This window comes from Sapajus apella, unplaced genomic scaffold (genome assembly GCF_009761245.1).
Source record: "Sapajus apella isolate SASKATOON/1434 unplaced genomic scaffold, GSC_monkey_1.0 scaffold43, whole genome shotgun sequence".
Taxonomy (NCBI): Eukaryota; Metazoa; Chordata; class Mammalia; order Primates; family Cebidae; genus Sapajus; species Sapajus apella.
Window position 1 is genome coordinate 6,416,515 of NW_022436983.1, and position 19,066 is coordinate 6,435,580.

The window sequence follows — 19,066 nt, forward strand, 5'->3', positions numbered from 1 at the left end:
AGTGAAGTGGCACTATCTCCGTTCACCGCAACCTCCACATCTCAGCTTCAAGCATTCTCCTGCCTCAGCCTCCTGAGTAGCTGGGATTATAGGCGCCTGCCACCATGCTCGGCTACTTTTTTATTTTTGTATTTTCAGTAGAGATGGGGTTTCACCATGTTGGCCAGGCTGGGCTGAAACTCCTGACCTCAAGTGATCCACCCGCCTTGGCCTCCCAAAGCGCTGGGATTACAGGCGTGAGCCACTGAACCTGGCCCAGAAGTCATCTTTTGAAGGGAGACAGGCAGGAATGACTGTTGGTTGTGGGGTATGAGAGAAAAATGGGTCTGAGGCTCTGGACCCGAGCAGCTGGGTGGATGGCAGCAGTGAGCCCCAAGATGAGGAGGAGCGGGTTGGATGGGAGATGGGAGTACAACCCGAGTTAAGTCTGAGGCCGGGCATGGTGGCTCACACCTGTAATCTCAGCACTTTGGGAGGCCGAGGCAGGCAGATTCCTTGAGGTCAGGTGTTTGAGATCAGCCCAGGCAACCTGGCAAAATCCCATGTCTACAAAAAATTGAAAGGGTGTGGTGGCCTGTAGTCCCAACTACTCAGGAGGCTAAGGTGGGAGGATCACTTGAGGCCAGGAGGCAGAGGTCGCAGTGAGTCTAGAGAGTGACACTGCACTCTTTTGAGACCCAGTCTTAAAAAATAAAGATTCACTGACAAAAAGACAAAAATCAATCAATAAATAAAGAGACAGAGACAGGGTCTCACTATGCTGCCCAGGCTGGTCTTGAACTCCTGGGCTCAAGCAATCCTACTGCCTTGGCCTCCCAAGTAGACATCTGTCTTATATAATTGGCTCCTTCCATCTCTGGAGTGATTGGGGCTGGGTAGGTGGTGATGCTATTCTCATTCAGCAGAGGGAAAAATGAGGTGCATGCAGGTGAAGTGACTTGCTGAAGGTCACTCAGCAGAGCTGGGCTACATTCTCCGTCTCTTGGCTCCTGGCCCAGTGCTCTTTTCCACGTATCTGAATCTGCATCTTGGGCAGCGGTCCCAGAGACATCCCCTTCTCTGGGAGCCCTGGACTGACCCCTGCCCCATCTTGTGCTTAGCAGATTCTCCCACTGGTGGCCATGGGACCCAGGTCAATGTCACCTGCATCGTGAACGTCTGTAGCGGTTCCGACCACAGCTCACAGTGCTCCTCCCAGGCCAGCGCCACAACGGGGTACACAGATGCCAGCCCCTCGGGCTCCCCAAAGGACGAGAAGGTCCCCTTCTCCAAGGAGGAGTGCGCCTTTCGGTCTCGGCTGGAGACACCAGAGACCCTGCTGCAGAGCACCGGAGAGAAGCCCCTGCCCCTCGGCGTGCCCGATGCAGGGATGAAGCCTAGTTAACCAGGCTAGTGTGGGCTGCGTCGTAGCCAAGGCGGGCCAAGCCCTGGCAGGATGACCCTGGGAAGGGACCCTGGTCCTTCCAGGCCCCCACCACTAGGACTCCGTGGCTCTTTCTGGGGCCAAGTTCCTTTAGCACCCTCCACAGCTGCAGCCTCCCTCTAACCTACAGGCCGAGAGCAGAGGCAGCAAGCTTTGGAAAGCCTCTGCTGCCATGGTGTGTCCCTCTCGGAAGACTGGCTGGGCGTGGACGTTCAGGGCACCCTGGGGCAAGTCCCTGCCTCTCTGTGAGCTGCCCTGCCCGACTGGACCTACGAGCTTGGCTTCTGGAGCCCTTGGGTTGTTTGTATGTTTGTTTGTTTCTCCCTGTGGGCTCTGACCCAGTTCTGGCTTCCTTCTCTGCAGAGGGGCTTTCTGGAGAGGAGGGATGCTGCCTGCGTCATCCGTGAAAACAGAACAGTGCTTTGGCCTGATGCTGAGACTGCAGGACGGTCCCAGGGCTCTGTGCAGGGAGGAGGTGGCAGCCCTGTAGGGAACGGGGTCCTTCAGGTTAGCTCAGGAGGCTTGGAAAGCATTACCTCAGGCCGGACGCAGTGGCTCACACCTGTGATCCCAGCACTTTGGGAGGCTGAGGTGGTGGATCACCTGAGGTTGGGAGTTTGAGACCAACATGGAAGATGGTGAAACCCTGTCTCTACTAAAAATACAGAAATTAGCCGGGCGTGGTGGCAGGCACCTGTAGTCCCAGCTACTCAGAAGTCTGAGGCAGGAAAATTGCTTGAACCCTGAAGCCGAGATTGTGCCACTGCACTCCAGCCTGGGCAGCAGAGCAAGACTGTTCCCCCCCCACCTCCAAAAGGAAGCACCACCTCCAAATGCCAGCTTGTCTGAAAGTCAGATGCCCAGAGAGCCCAGGCAGGCCCCCATATTCAGTGCCATGCCTGGGCAAAATAACGCACTTCTAACTGGAAGTCTGCCAATTTTGTAAAAAAGGAAGTACCACGCAGGCCAACAAGCCAACGACAAACAAAGCTGAACTCTGCCAGCCACATCCAGCCCCTCGCCTGCTGTTCGCACCCTCCGCCTTCCGTCCAGTGTGCCCACAGCCCCACCCCTCCTCCCTTGCTGTCTGGTGTGGTGTTCCGGGCCACGCCATCTCATTTCAGGGAACTTCGGGAACTAGAGATGACTGAGTCCTCGTAGCCATCTCTCCTACCTCAGCCCAGACCCTCCTCCTGCCTCCAGAGGGGTGGGCTCCTCTTCCCCACTCCCCACCTCCAACGCCCTTGCCCCAGTGGGGCTGCCCCGCCACTTTGGTACATGGCCAGTGTGAATCCCAAGTGCCAGCCTGTGTCTGTGTCTGTGTTGTGTGTTGTGAGTGTGTATAGCCAAGGTTGGTAAATTGAATGGCCCACCTTGAAGCCGTTGAAGCCAGGATTCCTCCCCGTTAGAGTCAGCCTTCCCCCTCCCCTCCCCAAACACACGCCCAGGGCTCTGCAGAGGGGGAGCAAGGGTAGCCTAACCCAGATTCTGGGGGGAAGCAGGTTGAGGGGCTCCTGGAAAGGCTGGCTCAGTCTCAGGTGCATGGGGATAAAGGAGAAGGCAGGGAAGAGTCTATCTAGAAGAGCAGGGCAGGGTGAACTGCTGATAAATTCCACTGGACTTGAGCTTGGCAGCTGAACTATTGGAGGGTGGGAGAGTCCAGCCATTACCATGGAGACAAGAAGGGTTTTCCACTCTGGAATCAAGATGTCAGACTGTCTGGCTGCAGAGGCTCGAACCTGTAATCCCAGCTACTCAGGAGGCTGAGGGGAGGATCACTGGAGCCTGAGAGTTTGAGGCTGCAGTGAGCTATGATAACGCCACGACACTCCAGCCTGGACAACAATGAGACCCTGTCTCTTAAAGAAACAAAAAATCAGACTGCCGGGGCTGGCCAGTTTTCTGCCCACATTGGACCCACATGAGGATGCGATGGAGTGCACCTGCCCCCTGGCGGACAGTCCTGGGAGAACCTTGGGCTTCCTTGGCATCATGGGCAGAGCCGGGCAGCGATGAATTTGGAGACTCTGGAGCCTCAGTTCCCTTGCGTGTGTTGATGAGACAATGAGAGTTTGCACTGTATGCTGGACAGCATTCCTGCTTATCAATAAACTTGTTTGTTTTACATGTTGACTCCTGGCTCTGCCTGGGGTCTCAGCTTGGGTTTGTCCGTGGTCCTGCTTCTCTGCCACCCCTGTGTAATGGGAGATGGGGTCATGGTCCCTGGGGTCTGGCCAGCCCGTGTTGTGACTGGACCACAGAGGGACCCCAGTTAAAGCCACCCCCTCAGGCCCGTGAACGATAAGAGAACTTCCCGCTCAGGACAGCACAGCTGGGCTCCAAGTGTGTGCTGGTCTAATGCCCTCGTCCCCTCGGTCTCCTGGGCCTGCCTTTGGGACCAAGGTGGGGTTTCTGCAGATCTGCAGGTCCCTAGCAGCCCAGGTAGCCAGACTCTGCCCTCCTGGGAACCCCACTTGGGGAAAGTGGGTGCCCCTGGGATGCTCAGACCAGTACAGAGCTCTTGGGGGCACAGAGGGCATCACTGGACCCAGGCAGGGGGTCAGAACAGGGTTCTGGAGATGACCTTGACCTCCTCCTGAGGAATGAGCAGCAGCTTTCCAGAACCAAGAGTTGTGGGGAGCTATCAGGCAAAAGGGATTCCGAGCTTAAAGGCCGTAGCCAGGCCAACATGGTGAAACCCTGACTCCACTAAAAATACAGAAAACTAGCCAGATGTGATGGTATGTCCCTGGAATCCAGCTACTCAGGAGGCTGAGGCACGAGAATCACTTGAACCCAAGAGGCAGAGGTTGCGTGAGCTGAGATCATGTCACTGCACTCCAGCCTGGGTGACAGAGAGAGAGGGTCCATCTCAAAATAAATAGAGTCTTGGAGGGGAGAGAAACCTTGGCCTGTGTACTGGTCCCATTGACCCCCTGGGCCACCATCGGCATTCCAGCTCCTGTGCCTCCCTCAGTGGGACCATTTTCGTTCTTGGTGATTGCAGGATCTGTGGATGTCGGAACGCCCTGCCTCCTAGCTCCTAGCTCCCCTCTCCACCCTGTCTCAGTCACTCAGCCTTTGACCAGGCTCCCCATACTTATTCCATACACAGCCAGGGAGCAAATTTATTTTATTTTTTTGAGACAAGGTCTCACTCTGTCACCAAGCTGAAATCATGGCTCACTGCAGCCCTGACCTCCTGTCTCAGCCTCCTGAGTAGCTGGGACTACAGACATGGAGTATTGTGCCCAGCTACATTTTTATTTTTATTTTTTTAATTTCGAATTTTTGGGGGTTTCCCTATGTTGCCCAGGCTGGTCTTGAACTCCTGGACTCAAGTGATCTGCCCGCCCTGGCCTCCTAAAGTGCTGGGATTACAGGCATGAGCCACTGCCCCTGACCACGGTAAATATTTGACACTTGGCAGGCCTTATAGTTTCTGCAACAACGACTCAGCTATGCAGCTGCAGTGTGAAAACAGCTGTGCACAGGACATAAAAGAAGCGGCAGATGTGGCCTTCGGGATGTAGCCAGACCAATACCTTAGACCCTGGCATTACTGAGAACCGCACCTAATCTCAGTTTCAAGGATCCCGCTTTCCCCCACCCCTGCCTTCTCCTGTCTTTCTCCCTCACTGGCACCTGCAGCTGTTGGTTACGTTTTCTCTCTCATGTGCACCCCCACCACTTTCTCCTGGTTTGTTCTCTCTGTGGTTTAACCCAGCTCTCTGCACCACACCTGCACCTGTGCACCTGGATGGGGCAGGGTGATGGCATTCCACCATGCTGGCTGGTCTCATTTTCATTTCATGATCGTTAAACTTGGCCAGGGGTGGTGGCTCATGCCTGTCTTCCCAGCACGGAGGTGGGAGGCTGAGGTGGGCAGATTGCTTGAGCTCAGGAGTTCAAGACCAGCCTGGGCAACATGGTGAAACCTCATCTCTACAAAAAATACAAAAACTAAGCTGGGTGTGGTGGCACACACCTGGAGTCCCAGCTACCCAGGAGGCTAAAGTGGGAAGATTGCTTGAACCCAGGAAGTGGAAGATGCGGTAGGCTGAGATCTTGCCACTGCGCTCCAGCCTGGGGGACAGAAAAAAAAGAATAAACTCTATGGGGGTCCTTGGTGCCTCCCAGCAGTGACAACATGCCCCCTATATTAGTTCCTATTGCTGCTATAACAAGCCATACAAACTCAGTGACTTAAAACAATGCAATTTCATTCTTCTACAGCTCTGGGAGTCAGAAGTATTAAATCAAGGTGTTGCCAGGCCTGCTAGGCTCAAATGGGAAATTTGTTTTTGGAGGTTTTAGGGGAGAATCCGATTCCTTGCCTTCAGCTTCCAGCGTCACCTGCATTCCTTGGCTTGTGGTCCCTTCGTCCATCTTCAGAGATAGCAATGGAGTCTCTTCGGTAGTCAGATCTCCCCCTGCCTCCCAATTATAGGGATACCGGTAATTATAGCGGACTACACAGATAATCCAGGATACTCTCCTCATCTTGGCATTTTGCAAGGTTTCAGGAATTCAGACATCAATGTCTTTGCAGGGGCAAAGACAACCGCTGGTTATCCAGCCTACCAGCTTCCATTCACTCAGTCTCCCACTCTTTCTATTTATCTTTTAAATTAAATTTTTTTATACAGAGTCTTGCTCTGTTACCCAGGCTGGAGCGCAGTGGCACGATCTCGGCTCACTGCAACCTCCACCTCCTGGGTTCAAGCGATTCTCCTGCCTCAGCCTCCTGAGTAGCTGGGATTATAGGGACCTGCCACCACGCCCAGCTAATTTTTGTATTTTTAGTAGAGATGGGGTTTTGCCATGTTGGCCAGGCTGGTCTCGAACTCCTGACCTCAGGTGATGTAATCACCTCAGCCTCCTAAAGTTCTGAGATTATAGGTGTGAGCCACCTCACCTGGCCTATTTTATCTTTTAAATAAAAGGATTAATTGAGGTTTTTGTTTGAGACTGAGTATCACTCTGTGACCCAGGCTGGATCACAGCTCACTACAGCCTAAAACTCCTGGGCTCAAGCGATCCTCCCACCTTGGCTTCCCAAAGTGCTGGGATTACAGGCACGAGCCACCACGCCTTGCCCTGCTCTTCTAGATTGGCTATTTCATGTCTTCTACTTTATCCCCAAGCCTCTGTCATCACCCTACCCTTACATTCAGTTGGTTACTTTGCTGTCTATTTCACTGAGAAAATAAACACGAGAGAATGCTTCAGGCGTGTGCCACCACATCTCCCCTCTCACCCCACGTCTGCGCCCACAACCCTGGTCTTTGCCACGACTGGGTCTGAGGACGGTTCCTCCTCTGCATGGGATCTTAGCATCTCTCCCGGCTCAAGGACATTGCTTCAGTGAGTTTCCTGTCCCTTTCCTTCAGCATCAATTTCTCTGGCTCCTGGATCTTTCCTGTTTGCGTATAGATACACGGAGGCTCCTCCCATTTATGAAACAACCTCACACCCATTAGGATGACTACTATAAAAAACCAGAAATTAACAAGTGTTGGTGAAAATGTGGAGAGATGGAAAACCTTGTGCATTGCAGAGGAGAGTGCAAAATGATCCAACTGCTGGGGGATACAGTGTAACAGTTACTCAAAAAATAGAACATAGAATCACCATCGGATCCAGCAACTCCACTTCTGGGTATCCACCCCAAAGAATTGAAAACAGAGTCTCGAACAAGTATTTGTACAGCAGTGCTCCCTGTTCATAATAGCCAAAAGGCAGAAACAACCTGGGTGTCCAAAAGGTGGAATGGATAAACAAAATGTGGTCTGCAGCCTGGGCGCATTGGCTCACACCTGTAATCCCAGCAATTTGAGGGGCCAAGGAAGGTAGATCACCTGAGGTCAGGAGTTCAAGACCAGCCTGGCCAACATGGTGAAACCCTGTCTCTACTAAAAATATAAAAAATAGCCTGGTGTGGTGGCGCATCCTTGTAGTCCCAGCTACTCAGGAGGCTGAGACAGGAAAATTGTTTGAACCCGGAAGGTGGAGGTTGCAATAAGCCAAGACCACACCATTGCACTCCAGCCTGGGCCACAGAGCGAGACTTCATCTCAAAAAAAATGTGGTTTCCAATGGAATAGTCAACCTTAAAAAGGAAGGAAATTCTGACACGTGCTACAACACGGATGATTCTTGAGGACAAGGGTCCCTTGTCCCTTAAGCTAAGTAAAATAAGCCAGTCACAAAAGGACAAATTCTGTACGTTTCCCATACATCAGGTACCTAGAGTAGTCAGATTCATAGAGATGGAAAGTAGGCTGTTTGATGCCAGAACCTAGGAGAAGAGGGAATGGGGAGTTAGTGTTTAATGGGCACAGAGTTTCAGTTTTTCGAAAACAAAAAGAGTTCTAGGGCCGGGCGCGGTGGCTCACACCTGTAATTCCAGCCCTTCAGGAGGCTGAGGCGGGTGGATCATGAGGTCAAGAGATCGAGACCATCCTGGCCAACACAGTGAAACTCCGTCTCTACTAAAATATAAAAAGTATCTGGGTGTGGTGGCGTGCATCTGTAGTCCCAGCTACTCAGGAGGCTGAGGCAAGAGAATTGCTTGAACCCAGGAGGCAGAGGTTGCAGTGAGCCAAGATCGAGCCACTGCACTCCAGCCTGGCTCCTGGCGACAGAACAAGACTCTGTCTCAAAAAAAAAAAAAAGAGTTCTAGGCCAGGCACGATGGCTCACGCCTGTAATCCCAGAACTTTGGGAAGCCAAGATGGGTGGATTGCTTGGAACCTTGCTCACAATTCTTACAGGTGCTGTCGGATTTCTCATCTTACAGAAAAAACACCTGGAGAACACCATATTCAGTTCCTCCAATTTGTCGTCTTCCATTTCTCATGTGCTCACCACTGTGCTCCCCGACTCTACTCAAACCATCTGTTGATCAGGTCTCTATGAAACTCCATACGGCTAAATTCAATGATCGGCTTCAATCCCCATCTCACTTCTCCTACAGGCAGGTGGTATTTGACCCGAGTGATCAATCTCCACTCCTTGGAAGTCTTTCCTCACCTGGCTTTCAGGAGCCCACATCCCTTGACTCTCCTGCCATCTCAGGGACCCCTTCTGCCTTTCTGCCTGGTTCCCCCCTCATCTCATCAATGTCTCACTGATGAGGGGGCCCACGGCTTAGTCCTTACACCTATTTTCCCTTTCCAACTCATCTGCTGTGGGTCCCATCCAGCTTTAAATACCTTAAATATATCCTGACACCTCCCGATGCTTGAAGGAACAAGTGTGTATTGGACTCTAGTTGCTGGGATGCAGTGGCTTCTAAAACAAAGCTTATGTCGTGGGTAGGAAGAAAAGAATCATAATATCAGACAGGGATGAAGAAAATGAAGCTGGACACAGGGGACCAAGGGATGGAAGTGCCCTTTTGCATCAGGGAAGGGACAGGGAGAGGTGACCTGGGAGAAGAGGCCTGAAGGAGTCAGAGATCAGCCAAAACTGCCCTTGGCCTGGGGCAGTGAGCAGGAAATGAGGCTGAGGAGTGACCAGTTCTGAAGGGTGGCCACTGTCCTGCCAAGGCAGACAGTGGGACAAAGGACTCGCTGAAGAGGTTTCACTGATGGGGGGATATGGCCAGATTTATCATTTGGAATGATGTCAGCAGCTGTTGGGGAGAGAGGAGGTTGGAAAGTACAGTTGTGGGGGCTCTCACCAGGAGGTAGGGGGCTCCTCCTAAAGCTCCCATACTTTGGCTGCACTGGGGGATGGCTGGGGAGAGATGAATTAGAAGCAGAGACCTGCAGTGTGCTGGTTAGTCTCTATCCACCCTTCCGGTTCCTCTCTCTGCCCTGCTTTGTGCCCTGGGGGGCTGCCTTCTGCACACAGGATTCCTAGACCCTTTTCCCTGGGGCTCCCAGCAGGGTTTGGTCATGGGAGAGCACTAGCAGTGATGCAGAATGGCCAGGTTCCCAGCTAAACCCCATCCTTAATCCTGGAACCGGGGCCCTAAGTGAAAACAGCTGCCCCCCTTTTTCTGCCAAAATGTTGCCTTTTTGGCCTGCCACGCCCCTCTCCTGTGCCCATCAAAAGACTTCAGCTGGCAGAGAAACACAAACACTGACTGACAGGGATAACAAGCACCTGAACAGCAAGCAGAGAAGCAACTGAGCGTCAGAGACTACTAACCGGCTTCGGGGAAAGATCACCTTCTTCCCGCACCATCCCTTTTCCAGCTCCCCTTCCACTGAGAGCCACTTTCACTACTCAATAAAGTCTTCTGCATTCATCATCTTTCAATCCATCCATGTGACCTGATTCTTCCTGGACACCGGACAAGACTCTGGGTGCACATATCTTACCAATAAGGACAGAGTAGTAAAGAAAGAAAGAAAAAAAAAGACTCTGGGTGCTGGGAAGGCAGGGACTTGGATGGTGCTGTGGGGCCTGCACAGAGCCTGCTCCTGCCAGAGAGGAATGACTGGCCAGTTCCAGCATTCGTTCCCTTGGGTTCCAGACTCACTTGCTTACAAGCTTCCTCTCACGAGGAGTGGCCAGCAGTGGGCTGAGTGAAATGAGCCACTCCAGTTTCCGCCCATGAAGAGGGCCAAGGGAACAATCCCATCTCATCAGGAGACTGGATGATGCGAGGAAAGTGGGGCTAGGTGCGTATTCCCTCCTCCCCTTCCCCTTCTGGTAGCTTCTCCTTGCCACCACTATCATGCCCCATAGCTTCCCGCTGGTGCTCCTCCTTGAGTGCTTCACCAGCTCTTGTGGGTTCTCCTAATGTTCGCCTCTCCTTGGCAAAACTTCCTTCCTTCAACTTGCCTGTGCCCTCTGCTTCCTGCACAGAGGCCATTGCACCCCAGCAGCTCCAGCATTCACTCATGGCTCCATAGCTGGGGATGGCCATGTTTACTGAACGCCCACTCTGCAGAAGCTGGGGCTGCATTGAGCTGGAGTCCCCAGCTATACAATGGGGATAGTAACAGCACCAACCTGGTTGGGATGTTAACCTATGAAACATGAGCTGAGCCAGCTTGTGGATCATGGAAACTGGAATAAACCCCCTTCAAGAGTAGGGAATTGAGTCGGGGTTGGGGAGGAGGGGCAGCTTTGGCTCCTTCCTCTCACAGGCATTGGACCGAGCCTGAGGGACCAGAGCCAGGGGTGCTGTTTCCCAGAGCTCACCGCCTCTCTGGGGACAGAGGAGGCACAAGATGATTCTGTTTGAGGGGGTCCCTTTGGAGCAACCAAGGGCAGCCCCCTGCCTAGTATGGTGACCAGTCAGCATGGGCCAGCTTTGCGGCTCCTCCTGCCCATTTCTTTGCTTTAATCAGTACAGAACATGGGATTTGGTTAAGCTAGGACCAGCCTGGGTGGACAGGGGAAGTCTTTTTGAGTTCTCTTTATTTGTTCTCATTCATTCATTCATTCATTATTATTATGGAGCACTCTGATGAACAAGCACAGAAGCCAAAAGTTGTGGGCCCAGCCTGGCATGGTGACTCAAGCCTTTAATCCCAGCACTGTGGGAGGTTGAGGCAGGAGAATCACTTGGGCCCAGGAGGTCGAGGCTGCAGTGAACCATGACTGAGTTACTATACTCCAGCCTGGGTGGCAGAGTGAGACCATGTCTAAAAAGAAAAAAAAAAAAAAAAAATTGTAGGTCCTTGAAGCTACCTGCCCAGGTGTGAAGCCTGGATGCAGCAGTTCCTGTTGGTGTGACCTCAGGCAAATGAATGAATGAATGAGTGTCTCTGTGCCTCATTCACCTTATATGTGAAATGAGATTAAAATAGTGCCTCCCTCAGGTTGCGGCATTGCCTGAGTTACTGTCTGAAATGCCTAGAACTGTGCCTGCCACATTGTCAGGGCTCCATACATGTTAATTGCTATTTTTTAATGTATATATAAGTGCTGGGAATACCGCAGATAACAGTGCCGACACGGTTCCCGTCCACCTGGAGCTGACACGCTAGCAAGGACTATGTAAAGACAGACATGTAGGCTATGCCTGATGCAGTAAGTGCTAAGAAGAAAAATAAAGCAAAGGAAGGGGACAGAGAGGGTTTGGGGTGCTGCCAGTTTGCAAGGTGGGTTGAGGAAGGCTTCTCTGAGGTGCCGGAGTTTGAGCAGACACCTTGGTGAGGGGAGGGCAGGACAGCATGGAACTATGGGTGGTGGGGTGGGATATCCAATTGGGAGAGTAACCTGTAGCCATGGAAAGGACGTTGACGTTATTTTTGTTTTTTTTTTTTTGATGGAGTCTTGCTCTGTTGCCCAGGCTGGAGTGCAGTGGCGCGATCTCGGCTCACTACAACTTCCGCCTCCCGGGTCCAAGCCATTCTCCTGCCTCAGCCTCCCGAGTAGCTGGGATTACAGGTGCATGCCACCACGCCCAGCTAATTTTTTGTACTTTTAGCAGAGACAGGGTTTCGCCATCTTGGCCAGGCTGGTCTTGAAATCCTGACCTCAGGCGACCCTCATGCCTCAGCCTCCCAAAGTGCTAGGATTATAGGCATGAGCCACCATTCCTGGCTGTTGGGTTTTATCTTCAGTGTGATGGGAGGGACCCAAGCTGGGGAGTGTGGGAATTTCCATAGCATCGTCTGGTCTAACACCAAGAAAACAGGCTGGGTGTGGTGGCTCACACCTGTTTTCCCAGCACTTTGGAAGGCTCAAGGTGGGAGGACGGCTTAAGGCCAGGAGCTTGATACCAACCTGGGCAACAAAGGGAGACTCCATCTCTGCAAAAAAATTTCTAAAAAATTTGCTAGATTTCTTGAGCTTGGAAGTTCAAGGTTGCAGTGAGCTGTGACAGTGCCACTGCACTCCAGCCTGGGTGACAGAGCCAGACCCTGTCCAAAAAAAAACCACAAAAACCACAGTTGGGAAGTTGAGCTTGCACCATTTCAACTTGGTAACTGCCTTGAGAGATAGGCAAGGTAACCATTATCCCCGTTTTGCAGAGGAGGTCACAGAGCTGGCTGGGCTGGGTTTGACACTTATCTAAGGATTATGTTGGACAGGGTATTTACTGTGGGAAGTTCCTGATAACCAGCTCGTTTGAATTTCACAAGACAGTCAAGGAAGTCTGGATTTAAAGGGGTAGATGTCTCTTTGTGGAAACTAGAGCAGCATGTTGAAAGCTGGGAGGTTGGGCTGAGCAGCTGCTCTGGGTAAACCTAAAGGCTGGGAGCCCTAGGAGTGAGCGTGCCTTGGTTCCACCGCTATTTTGCCATGTGAACTTTGAGCAGCCTCTGTCTCTCTCTCCAGCTCAGAATCTCCCTCCGTAAAATGAAGGGCTGGGCTGTGAGCTGTGTTCTGTTCTTTGCCTTTTCTCTTTTTTCTCCACAGGGTAACAGTACCACCTTGCCCTGGGTTGCCTGCAATTTCACAAAAGATTCTGGGCTGGGCACGGTGGCTCACACCGGTAATCCCAGCACTTTGGGAGACTGAGGTGGGCGGATCATGAGGTCAGGAGATTGAGACCATCTTGGCTATTAGGTGAAACCCTGACCATACTAAAAATACAAAAAATGAGCTGGGTGTGGTGGTGGCTGCCTGTAATCCCAGCTACTCGGGATTCTGAGGCAAGAGAATTGCTTGAACCCAGGAGGCGGAAGTTGCAGTGAGCGGAGATCATGCCACTGCACTACAGCCTGGATGACAGAGCAAGACTCCCTCTCAAAAAAAAAAAAAAAAAAATTCTGGACCTGTGTTTCCAAATAGAGTAGTTACCAGGCACAGGTGCTTCTGAGTACTTGAAACGTGGCTAGTTTGGGCTGAGGCGTACTAGGTTAAATACGTTATTAACATTCATTTTACCTGTTTCTTTTTACTCTGTGATTTGGCTATTAGAAAATTTTAAATTTATGTATGTGGCTTGCATTCTATTATTATTATTATTATTATTTATTTATTTTTTTTTTTTTGAGGTGGAATCCTGCTCTATAACCCAGGCTGGAGTGTGGTGGTACCATCTCTGCTCACTGCAACCTCTGCCTCCTGGGTTCAAGCAATTCTCCTGCCTCAGCTTCCCTCCCAAGTAGCTGGGATTACAGGTGCACACCACCACGCCCAGCTAATTTTTTGTATTTTTAGTAGAGATGGGATTTCACCGTGTTGGCCAGACTGGTCTTAAACTTCTGACCTCAGGTGATCGGCCTGCCTTGGCCTCCCAAAGTGCTGGGATTACAGACATGAGCTGTATTCTATTTCTGTTGGACAGCACTGCCTTACAAAGTTAAAAACCTTCAAGAACTAATTAAATTAATTCATAATTAAAATTGTGGCTCTCTCACCTCTGGGATCTGCCCGCTCCCCATGGGGCTCTCATAGTACTTACCACCTTCTTAAATACTATATAATTTAAATATCTGTTATATGTATTTCTTATTGTCTGCACCTCCTGCTAGAATATAAACTCTAGGAGGGAAGAGCGTTGTTTATTTTGCTCAGTCATGGGATTGGAACAATGCCAGGCAGCCAGGCTCGGTGGCCGGTGGCTCACTCCTGTAGTTCCAGCACTATGGGAGGCTGAGACAGGTGGATTGCTTGAGCCCAGGAGTTTGAGACCAGCCTACACAACATAGTAAGACCCCCCCCTCCATCTCTACAAAAAAATAAAAAAATTAGCCAGGGCTGGGCATGGTGGCTCATGCCTGTAATCCCAGCAGTTTGGGAGGCTGAGGTAGGTGGATCACTTGAAGCCAGGAGTTCACAACCAGCCTGGCCAACATGGTGAAATCCCATCTGCACTAAAAATAGAAAAATTAGCCAGGCGTGGTGGTGTATGCCTGTGGTCCCAGCTACTTGGGAGGCTGAGATGGAAGGATCACTTGAGCTCAGAAGATTGAGGCTGCAGTGAGCCATGATTGTGCCACTGCACTCCAGCCTGGACAGCAGAGTGAGACCTGGTATCTACTCCTCTCACTGCAAAAGAACAGTGCCAGGCACATAGTGGGTGCTCAGTAGACAGTGAATGATGGATGAGCGTAGTCAAGGAAGAATACAGTTTTCTTTTTTTAAGTGGACAGGAAGAGTATATTTATTGGTGGGCATAATTTATTGGGGGCAGCACAGTGGAAGCCCTCATGAGCATAGGGCTTGCCACTTCTTCAGGGCCATGACTGGGGATGTGTTTGACTCTATAGACATCTGGGATGAGCTGTTGCTCAGCCACCACATCTTCAAATTCATCTGCATTGAACTTGGTAAAACTCCACTTCTTTGAGGTATGGATCTTCTGGAGGCCAGGGAACTTGAACATGGCCCTACGTAGGGCCCCAATCACATGCTCCTTGTCCTGCAGCTTGGTGTGGATGAACGTGATGACTTGGCCAATGCGAACCCTGGCCACAGTGCCCTGGGGTTTTTCAAAGGCACCTTGCATGCCTGTCTGAAGCCTACAGTGGGGACAGTGCTAAGGTCAAAGACTGTCTCCACAGTCCCTTAGAGCAAAAATCAGGGTGTCTATGCAATGAAGGAAGCTGTTTGCAGCCATCACACATGGAGCCCTCAGTAGTTTCCATAGTGGCCAAACCTTCAATTTTTCTAGAAATGTCCTAAATACAGATTTTCATGTGTAATCTCCAGATTTTTCTATGTTGTCAGTAATTCAAATGACCTTAAAGCATTGTGTACACCAACAGAGACATTTTTTTTTTTTTTTTTTGAGGCAGAGTTTCACTCTTGTTGTCCAGGCTGGAGTGCAATGGCACAATCTCGGCTCACTGCAACCTCTGCCTCCCAGATTCAAGCAATTCTCCTACCTCAGCCTCCCGAGTAGCTGGGACTACAGGCATGTGCCACCATGCCTGGCTAATTTTGTATTTTTAGTAGAGATGGAGTTTCTCCATGTTGGTCAGGCTGGCCTTGAACTCCTGACCTCAGGTGATCCACCTGCCTTGGTCTCCCAAAGTGCTGGGATTACAGGTGTGAGCCACTGTGCCCAGCCCAACAGAAACATTTCTGCAGAAGTTTTGGCTACCTGTCTGTACTCCCTGTGGTCCAGATGATTCCAGAAACTGATATAGGAGGCCAGGTGGGGAGGAAACTGATGTGGGGAGAGTGTGGACCTGGACCCTGCAAATCTGCCTGTCCCAGAAAACTTTACCTTCTGGGCCAATATGCATCTAAGTGAGTAGTAATTAAGGAATGACCTCCATCTCCTGCAGCCCTTCCTCTGGTATGTCTACAACTAAAAAGAAGGCAAACTACTTTTTTATTTTTTATTTTTTAAATAGACACAGGGTCTACATTAGTCCATTTTCATACTGCTATGAAGAAATACCTGAGACTGTATAATTTATAAGGAAAAAGAGGTTTAATGAACTCATAGTTCGACATGGCTAGGGACACCTCACAATCATTGTGGAAGGCAAAGGAGGAGCAAAGGCACATCTTGCATGGTATCAGGCTAGAGAGTGTGTGCAGGGGAACTGACCTTTATAAAATCATCAGATCTCATGAGACTTATTCACTATCATGAGGACAGTATGGGAAAAAAACCCCACCTCCATGATTTAATTACCTCCCACCAGGTCCCTCCCACAACACATGGGGATTATGGGAGCTACAATTCAAGATAAGATTTGGGTGGGGACACAGCCAAACCATATCATTGCACCTCTGGCCCCTCAAATCTCATGTCCTCACATTTCAGAACCAATTATGCCTTCCCAACAGTCCTCCGAAGTCTCGACTCGTTTTGGCATTAACTCAAAAGTCCACAGTCCAAAGTCTCATCTGAGACAAGGCAAGTCCCTTCTGCCTATGAGCCTGTGAAATCAAAAGCAAGTTAGTTACTTCCTAGACACATTGGGGCATTGGGTAAATGTGCTTGTTCCCAATGGGAGAAATTGGCCAAAATGAAGGTGCTATAGGCCCCAGGCAAGTTTGAAATCCAGTGAGACAGTCAAATCTTAAAGCTCCAAAATGACCCCCTTTGACTCCATGTCTTACATCCAGGAAAGAGGTAGGTTCCCATGGTCTTGGGCAGCTCCCACCCTGTGGCTTTGCTGGGTACATCCCCCCTCCTGGCTACTTTCATTGGCTGGCATTGAGTGTCTGAAGCTTTTCCAGGTGCACAGTGCAAGCTGTTAGTGGATCTACCATTCTGGGGTCTGGAGGTTGGCGGTCCTCTTCTCACAGCTCCACTAGGCAGTGCCCCAGTGGGGACTCCGTGTGGGGGCTCCCATTCCATATTTCCCCTCTGCACTGCCCTAGCAGAAGTTTTCCATGAGTGCTCCACCCCTGCAGCACACCTCTGCCTGGCATTTCCATACATCCTCCGAAATCTAGGCAGAGAGGTTCCCAAACCTCAATTCCTGACTTCTGTGCACCTACAGGCCTAATGCCATGTGTAAGCTGCCAAGGCTTAGGGCTTGTACCCTTCAAAGCAATGGCCCAAGCTGTATGTTGGCCCCTTTTAGCCATGGGTAGGACACAGGGACCAAGTCCCAAGACTGCACAAAGCAGCAAGGCCCTTGGCCTACCCTACAAAACCATTTCTTCCTCATAGGCCTCCAGGCCTGTGATGAGAGGGACTGCCATGAAGACCTCTGACATGCCTTCTAGACGAATTTTCCCCATTGTCATGGCGATTAACATTTGGCTCCTCATTACTTCTGCAAATTTCTGCAACTGGGTTGAATTTCTCCCCAGAAAATGTTGTTTTTTTTTTTTCTATCACATTGTCAGTCTGCAAATTTGCTAAACTTTTATGCTCTGCTTCCCTTTTAAACATAAGCTCCAATTCCAAATCATACTTTTGTGAATACAAAAAACTGAGTGCTTTTAAGAGCATTCAAGTCATCTCTTGAATGCTGCTTAGACATTTCTTCCATCAGATACCCTAAATAACCTCTCTCATGTTCGAAGTTCCACAGATTTCTAGGGCAGGGGTGAAATGGTGTGAGTCTCTTTGCTAAAGCATAGCAAGAATCACCTTTGCTTCAATTTCCAATGAATTCATTGTCTTCACCTGAGACCACCTCAGTCTGGTCTTCATTGTCAATATCACTATAAGCATTTTGGTCAAAACCATTCAATAAGTCTTTTGGAAGCTCTGAACTTTCCCATATCTTTCTGTCTTCTTCTGAGCCCCCAAAACTGTTCCAACCTCTGCCTGTTATCCAGTTCCAAAGTTTCTTCCATATTTTCTGGTATCTTGACAGCAGTACCCCACTGTACCGCTATCAATTTACTATATTAGTCCATTTTCATACTACTATCAAGAAATACCCAAGACTGGCTAATTTATAAACAAAAAGAGGTTTAATGGACTCACAATTCTACATGGCTGGGGAGGCCTCAGAATCATGGCAAAAGGCAAAGAGGAACAAAGGCACATCTTACTTGGTGGCAGGCAAGAGAATGTGTGCAGGGAAACTGCCCTTTATAAAATCATGAGATATCATGAGACTTATTCACTATCAACAAAATAGCACTGGAAAAACCCACCCCCTTGATTCAATTACCTCCCACCAGATCCCTGCCACAACACGTGGGGATTATGGGAGCTACAATTCAAGATGAGATTTGGGTGGGGACACAGCCAAACCATATCAGGATCTTACTATGTTGTCCAGGCTGGTCTTGAACTCCTGGGCTCAAGTGATCCTCCCTCCTTGGCCTCCCAAAATGCTAGGATTACAGGCATGAGTCACTGTGCCCAGCCTAAACTGCGTTTCTTATGTTCACACAACACTTCTGACTCCAAATTGTGGGTTTTCTACACCCCAAGCAATTCTCTAATTCTTGGAACACCAACTGTGTGTCCTAAGATTCAATTCAATTCTAACACTGGAAATAGCAGCAGATCCCACAAGTAAGGGGCTCAGCCCCACAAGACTACCCCATTTCAGATGCCAATCACTAGTCCAGGCCTTCTGTCCTTCTGACTGATAAGCTATAAACTGGGGGTTCCCATGACCCTTCCTTTAGGTATGATCATTTTCGATAATGGCACATAGAACTTAGGGAAACACTTTACTTTCATTTACAGTTTATTATAAATGATGCAACTAATGGAAACATGCATAGGCCAAGATATTGGAGTTGGGGTGGGGCTTAGAGTTTCCATGCCCTCTCAAGGTGAACCACTCTCTCACCAGCCCCTGGAAATGCTCTGAACCTTTAGGGTGTTTACGTAGGCATGATTGGTTAAATCATTGGCCATTGGTGATTGAACTCAATCTCCAATCCTCCCTGGAGGTCGGAGGCAGTTGAAGAGTGTGTGCGTTTTAGCGTGAGATAGGCCCACCCTCTCTAATTACACAGTTGTTCCCTCTGGCAACCAGCCCTATTCTGAAGTTATATTATAGGGGCTTTCAGTCACCAGTCATCTCAGGAACGACGAAAAGACACTTATCTCTCTGGAGACACCGGGGGTCCCAGGAACTCTTGGGTTGGGAACTTGGGGATGTTGACCAAAGAGTATAAAGTTTCTGCTGGATGTGGTGGCTCATGCCTGCAATCCCAGCACTTTGGGAGGCCAAGGCAGGTGGATCACTTGAGGCTAAGAGTTCAAGACCAGACTGGCCAACATGATGAAACACTGTCACTACTAAAAATACAAAAATTACCCAGGCGTGGTGGTGTATATCTGTAACCTCAACTACTTGGGAGGTTGAGGCAGGAGAATCACTTGAACCCAGGAGGCAG

The 19,066-nt window shown here is 50.1% G+C and overlaps 2 protein-coding genes across 3 annotated transcripts in view; one reads left to right on the plus strand and one right to left on the minus strand.

Annotated features, from left to right (window-relative positions):
- The window catches only part of TNFRSF1B (TNF receptor superfamily member 1B), a 40,235-nt gene extending 36,685 nt beyond the window's left edge, over window positions 1-3,550 (plus strand). The window contains exon 10 of one of the 2 annotated variants that reach the window (XM_032300437.1): window positions 1,101-3,550. In XM_032300437.1, the coding sequence (XP_032156328.1) occupies window positions 1,101-1,384 (284 nt within the window). In that variant the 3' untranslated portion in view covers window positions 1,385-3,550. The remainder of the gene's footprint in view (window positions 1-1,100) is intronic. The other variant, XM_032300438.1, reaches the window with a different exon arrangement.
- A 10,847-nt stretch (window positions 3,551-14,397) lies between these two features.
- LOC116566616 (60S ribosomal protein L10-like) overlaps window positions 14,398-19,066 on the minus strand; it is an 8,488-nt gene continuing 3,819 nt past the window's right edge. The window contains exon 2 of the mRNA XM_032301207.1: window positions 14,398-14,822. Within this exon, the coding sequence (XP_032157098.1) occupies window positions 14,448-14,822 (375 nt within the window). The 3' untranslated portion in view covers window positions 14,398-14,447. The remainder of the gene's footprint in view (window positions 14,823-19,066) is intronic.